Genomic DNA, 6,399 nt, shown 5'->3' on the forward strand with positions numbered 1-6,399 from the left:
ACAAGCACCTTGGTATTTACAGTGCTGTAACATTTATTATATATTGTTCTGGGTCTATGATCAATTAAAATTTAGACCAGAACAGCAGCTCTCCAAAGACTTTTTGACTGGAACAGCCACAATGGGGGGGTGTAGTGTTCCTACAATCCAGCGAGAGTATAAAGTGTTATTGAGTGAAATTATGTGTGCCTGGTACTTGAAACAATTTTGAATTTAATTGTGGTGTTTTAAAATAATGACTCCATTATGTCATTTAATTTTCTGTGAAAGATTTGATGGTTGCTCAAAAATCAAGAAGTACTTCATGCAGTTTTGTTTTCCACTGCAGAAGTATACTGCTATTATGTATAGCGAATATATAATTTCACACTATAGTCTTCATTTATTTTTCAATTTATGTAGTGCCTTTCATACCACAGTACAGTATCTCAAAGAAGTATGCAATATCAAAAAGTAATAAAAGTGGCAAAGTAACTAAGTAATATCAATAAATAATAACAATTAAAAAAAAATCTAAATAAAACAATTGAAGAGAAAATGAAATGAATGATAAAACACAAAATTACTAAAAAATAAGCAGCATATAAAAACAATTATACTTGTGAAGTCTGGTTAAAAAGGCTAAACTATAAAAGAAAGTCTTTAATCTTGACTTAAAAATATTAACTGAGGCAGCATCTCTAAGAAAAGGGCAATGAGTTCCACAGTCTGGGGACAGTCTAATTAATTTCTCTTCCCCTGACAAGTCTCTCTGAAACCTGCTACTGATGCTGTATCAGCAACATGAGTTGTCACTGATTGTCACTATAGCTACAGATCTATACAGCAGAATCAAATATAGGAAAATTCGGATCTGCTTTAGTATAATGGTTTTGTTTGTTGTATGCTTGTAATTTACCCTCCAGTTTGTCCAATTGATCCTGTGCTGTGCTGTGTGTTTGATTAAAAGGCAAGGGACATGTTCATCCAGGATAAGTGTTGGTTGCTTGGATATTGTAAAGTTCACTGTTAAATGAACACATTAAGTGAAAAGGAATTAGGTGTAACAAGGACCTCTGGCTAAGTATTCTTGGCTTCCATTACCGCTAATTTTTCCCAAAGGACAGTGATCATTATGCTGTAAGCAACACTTGATTTTACATGCAAGCATGCAACCTCCTGAAAGTAGTATAAAGGGAGAATGCATTGTCTTTTGTGTAATTCAGATAAGAATGGGTAACAGTGGTGGGACAGTGCCATTTCTGTATTGTGCGCTGAGCCTCATGGTTCATTCCTCTATGTCTGGTAACCCGGTGTGTAGACTTGCAAAGTATTCTGTACCTGGAATGGTTCAGAATGGGGATGTCATGATAGGAGGGGTATTTCCTGTTCATCGTACTGATGAATTCAAAGATTTACCTTTTACAACAAAGCCAGCTCCGTTGCTGTGTGATGAGCGGTAGGTTCATTGCATATCATTTTATATGGTTGTTGATTTGTGTGTCTGATTTTGTATTGTATTGGTCAATTTAAAAGAAAAACATTTAAAACCTGGTTTTATTAATGTTTTGCACAGATGATTCCTCGTATATTTGCTTTCCTCAAAGAGAAGCTATTACACTGCTTGTATATATATCGGCTAGTTTCATAGCCCCGCTAAACTTGGACTTCCACTCAGTATTTTAACAACTGATTTAAGGTGTTGAATGAATGTCCTGGCTTTCTTCTTTGTAATTAGTGTTTAATTTATTATATCCAATTGAATAAAAACATCCATAGATTCAACCTGAAGTGTGCAATTAATTGATTTCTTTTAAACTATAAATGCTCTTTAGTTTTGATCTCAGGAGTTACAGATGGATCCAGGCCATGATGTTTGCGGTGGACGAGATCAATGACAGCCACGAGTTGCTTCCTAATGTGAAGCTAGGCTTTGCTGTCTATGACACTTGTGACAGCATTGCTAAGGCGGTAGAGGGGACCTTTGCTCTGGTGACTGGAAAGGACAACTACATCCCAAATTACAGATGCCATTTGAACTCGTCTTTAGCTGCAGTGATAGGGGAGTCATCCTCAAGCATCTCCATAGCCATGGCCAGGATTCTGGGAATTTATCAGTATCCTCAGGTATGTACACAAGCAATAAAACGAGGCATAGTCAAGTGCCTTCAACCAATCTGAGAGTAAGTTGTCTTAGTACAAACTGCACCTTACAAAATAATAAACCAATGTATTAGTGTGATGAAGGTTATGAGAGTTGGACTTAGACAATGTCATGGGTTGGAATATTTTATCTCCACTTTCCAGGGGGATTGAATTGTCTATTTGATTACAAGCAAATTATATATATATATATATGTATTTTTTTTTCTTCAGATTAGCTACTTTTCCTCCATCCCTATCCTCAGTGATAAGCAGCAGTTCCCATCATTCCTGCGCACCATTCCGAGCGACACTTTCCAGTCCAAGGCCTTTGCTTACCTGGTTAAATACTTTGGCTGGAAGTGGGTGGGCACTCTGGCCGAGGACATTGAATATGGCACACAGGGAGTGCAGCTGTTCAAACAAGAGGTGAAGAAGTTGGGCATCTGCATTGCCTTTGCTGAAAAAATCCCTGTCGTTTACTCACGACAGAAGTACGTGCAGATCGTGGAGACCATCAAGAAATCAACAGCAAAGGTGATCGTGGTCTTTTCAGGAGAGACCAACATGATCCCTTTAGTTGAAGAGATCGAAAGGCAGAATGTAACAGGCATAACTTGGCTTGCGAGCGAGGCTTGGAGCTCAACGACATACATTGCAAACAAAGAGCAGTACAAGTATTTTGAGGGAGCCTTGGGTTTTGGAATCATGAAGGGGAACATCCCTGGCTTTGATAAATTTATTTTTAAGCTCCAGCCACTGAACAACCCTCATGACATTTTTTTAAAGGAGTTCTGGGAGAATGTGTTTGGATGCACGTGGTCAAACCAGGGAACGAAGCCCCGCTGCACTGGGGAGGAAAGCCTGCTGGAGTCAAACAACACATTCTTAGACACGTCGGAGCTCAGGATCACATGCAATGTTTATAATGCAGTGTACGCTATTGCTCATGCACTGCACAAGCTGCAGTCTTGTCAAGTTGGGAAAGGTCCGTTTGCTAAAGGAGCTTGTGCAAAAGCTAATGACTTTGAGCCCTGGCAGGTAAGGTAACGTTTGTTAAATTTTATAAGTCATTATTATAAAACTACAGGCAAGCCCAAGACTTGAAAATGATCAAAAGTTATTAGGGTCCCCACAAAATTGGTCTGATGTTGATTACGTAGCAGTGAAACAACTAGGACTGGCACAAAAGTCAATTTCTCTGTAATGATCACCTCTATAAAAAGATGTTATCTGAAGGAAACATTTCCAGACTTGTGTTTCTATTCACTGATGTAATTTCTGATAACAATAATCTGTAACTGTTAGTTTATAGATTGTAACAGATCCCTATACTAAAGGGACGTTTTAATACGGGGGGGTATTTATTTTTCACAGCTGCTTCATTATGTGAAGAAGGTGCAGTTTACTGACAAAACAGGGAATGAACAGTACTTTGATGAAAACGGTGACACTGTCCCCAAGTATGACATCCTGAACTGGCAGAGAGCTGCTGACGGCTCCATTGTGCTGAAGACAGTGGGCAGATACGACGGCAGTGAACTGGGCCAGGAGCTGAAAATCAATGAGCAAGCCATTATCTGGAATGGTAAAAAGAAAGAGGTATGCAAATGTGCAGCTATGGCCAAAAGGTTTGCATCACCTGAAATGTTAAGATTGATATATATATATATATATATATATATATATATATATATATATATATATATATATATATGTGAAATATTTTAACATCAAGTAAAAAAACTACAAAATTATATCACAAAAGTCTACCAGATCCTATAATGGGCAGCAGTGTGGAGTAGTGGTTAGGGCTCTGGACTCTTGACCGGAGGGTTGTGGGTTCAATCCCCAGTGGGGGACACTGCTGTTGTACCCTTGAGCAAGGTACTTTACCTAGATTGCTCCAGTAAAAACCCAGCTGTATAAATGGGTAATTGTATGTAAAAATAATGATATCTGTATAATGTGAAATAATGTATAATGTGATATCTATATAATGTGAAATAATGTATATGATATCTTGTAACAATTGTAAGTCGCCCTGGATAAGGGCGTCTGCTAAGAAATAAATAATAATAGTACAGTATTTTATGTTAGATTTCAAAATGTCTAATTTTTATCGGTTATTCTATTTGGAAAACTACAAAGCGGACTGTAATTCAATATGTTAACGTAACATTATTCAGCAGGTTTCATTTGACTTTATGAAGGAAAATCTGTTAATTTTATAGGGTGATGTAAAACTTTTGGCCAGAAATGTAAAGGTCGTTTTGCAAAGTTAATCTGCCATTAAAAGGGCTTTACTGATGCCATGTAGTGCTTCTTGATCGGTGCTTGTATATGTGCTGTACCTACTGTCCACTGTCAAGGTGTTTTCTATGTCATTTCAGCCCCCGGTTTCAGTATGCAGTCAGAGCTGCCCTCCTGGAACAAGGCAGAGTATTCAGGCTGGGCAGCCTGTCTGCTGCTTTCACTGCATCGTTTGCCCTGATGGGGAAATATCAAATGGGACAGGTGGGTAAACAAACAGAAATATGAGAAAGAGGTCTTAACCAGCATCTACAACAAAAAGTGTCTCACCATAAATGTGTAATTATTTATTAGGCAACAAGATGTGCACAGTTTTAATGTTGTTATTATTATTATTATTATTATTATTATTATTATTATTATTATTATTATTATTGTTATTTGTACCTACACAATCAAATGCCTAAAGAAGATACGTTGTAATGACCTGCCCCCAAAAATCCAGACCGGCGTCTTTGTCTCATTGTTTTAGATTTCACCAACTGCATCAAGTGCCCTGCAGATTACTGGTCCAATAGCAAGAAGGACAAGTGCGTGGCCCGGGAGATTGAATTCCTGTCGTTTGGAGAGTCGCTGGGTATAATCCTGACCGTGTTTGCGGTGCTTGGCTCTTGCCTGACACTTTCAGTCTTCGGTATATTCATAAAGAACATGAACACTCCCATTGTCCGAGCTAACAACCTGGAGCTCAGTTTCCTGCTGCTGTTTTCTCTGGTGCTGTGCTTTCTGTGTGCGCTGACTTTCATTGGGGAGCCCAGGGTGGAGCTGTGTGTACTCCGTCGAACAGGATTCGCCATCAGCTTTGCACTCTGCATTTCTTGCATCCTCGTGAAAACCATCGTGGTGCTCCTCGCCTTTAAGATGACCGTGCCCAACCAAAATGTCATGAAACACTTCAGACCAGTGCATCAGCGTATGACTGTGGCTGCCGCAACCCTAATCCAGATTGTTATCTGCTTAGGGTTCATGTTATCCTCTCCGCCGTCTGTAGAGAAAAACAGAGAGGCAGTGATTGCTAAGATTATCCTCGAGTGCCGTGAGGGCTCGGAGCTCACCCTGTTCTGCATTCTAGGCTACATCGGATTCTTGGCCGTCATTGACTTTGCTCTGGCCTTCCTTGCCAGAAACCTCCCAGACAATTTCAATGAAGCTAAATTCATCACCTTCAGTCTGCTGGTGTTTGTGGTGGTGTGGATATCCTTCATCCCAGGCTACATCAGCACTAAAGGGAAGTACCTGGTAGCAGTCGAGATATTTGCCATTCTCTCCTCCAGCTTTGGGCTACTTGCCTGCATCTTCTTTCCTAAGTGTTATATTATTTTGCTGAGGCCTGAGTTGAATACTAAGAATAGCCTCATGGGGCGTCCCAAAAAGCTGTAACAAGGCTGATATGTTGGCAGTAATCCTCAGCCCTATAACTGTAAATACCAACTCGGAGCTGTCAGTATCATATAAAAGCACATCGACACAACCTACAGTACATTTATATAGTGTAGCAGTGTCATAAGGGCACGTTCAAGTTATAAAATTCAGCACATGTCATCCTGAACAACATATCTCACCATGAAGGGTTTTAGCTGTGCAGTGCCTTGATTTGTCAATGTATTAGCAATCCATCTGTAACTAAATCAATGGCAATCAATAATGATATTGGTTGCCTGGTTAGTGTTTGATGTCCTGGGTTATTATATTTCATGTCGTCTGCATTCCAGATTTTAGCTGCTTGTGATCCATTAAAGTTGTGTTTATGTTCATGGTTGTTGCAGCTTGCTCATTAGCACTCCCAGAGAGATGAGACGTGGTCAAAATGGGTGTAAGCTGGGGCTTCATCTTCAGGGTGTGTGTGAACGAATGAGTCATGTTATCCTATTATCAGTAGAATATGTTGAAAAGGATTTATAGAAATATATTGAATTTCTTCATTTTGTTATTTGTTTATTTAGTTCATTTTACATTCATTACTAT

General features: G+C 39.1%; 1 protein-coding gene across 1 annotated transcript; it reads left to right on the forward strand.

Annotated features, from left to right (window-relative positions):
* Positions 1–15: 15 nt before the first annotated feature.
* LOC131697983 (extracellular calcium-sensing receptor-like) lies at positions 16–6,399 on the forward strand. The gene is made up of 5 exons (XM_058990326.1): positions 16–2,106; positions 2,356–3,162; positions 3,499–3,723; positions 4,515–4,638; positions 4,907–6,399. The coding sequence occupies exons 1-5, from the start codon at positions 1,804–1,806 to the stop codon at positions 5,812–5,814; spliced, it is 2,367 nt and encodes a 788-aa protein (XP_058846309.1). The 5' UTR covers positions 16–1,803; the 3' UTR covers positions 5,815–6,399.

The sequence above is a fragment of the Acipenser ruthenus genome, chromosome 17, assembly GCF_902713425.1.
Source record: "Acipenser ruthenus chromosome 17, fAciRut3.2 maternal haplotype, whole genome shotgun sequence".
Classification (NCBI taxonomy): Eukaryota; Metazoa; Chordata; class Actinopteri; order Acipenseriformes; family Acipenseridae; genus Acipenser; species Acipenser ruthenus.

Bases quoted from the DNA above. Each gene is read 5' to 3' on its own strand.
- LOC131697983 (XM_058990326.1), top strand. From the start codon at position 1,804: ATGCTCTTTAGTTTTGATCTCAGGAGTTACAGATGGATCCAGGCCATG. The intron at 3,163-3,498 runs GTAAGGTAACGT...TATTTTTCACAG, and splicing joins ATGACTTTGAGCCCTGGCAG to CTGCTTCATTATGTGAAGAA. The intron at 3,724-4,514 runs GTATGCAAATGT...ATGTCATTTCAG, and splicing joins GGAATGGTAAAAAGAAAGAG to CCCCCGGTTTCAGTATGCAG.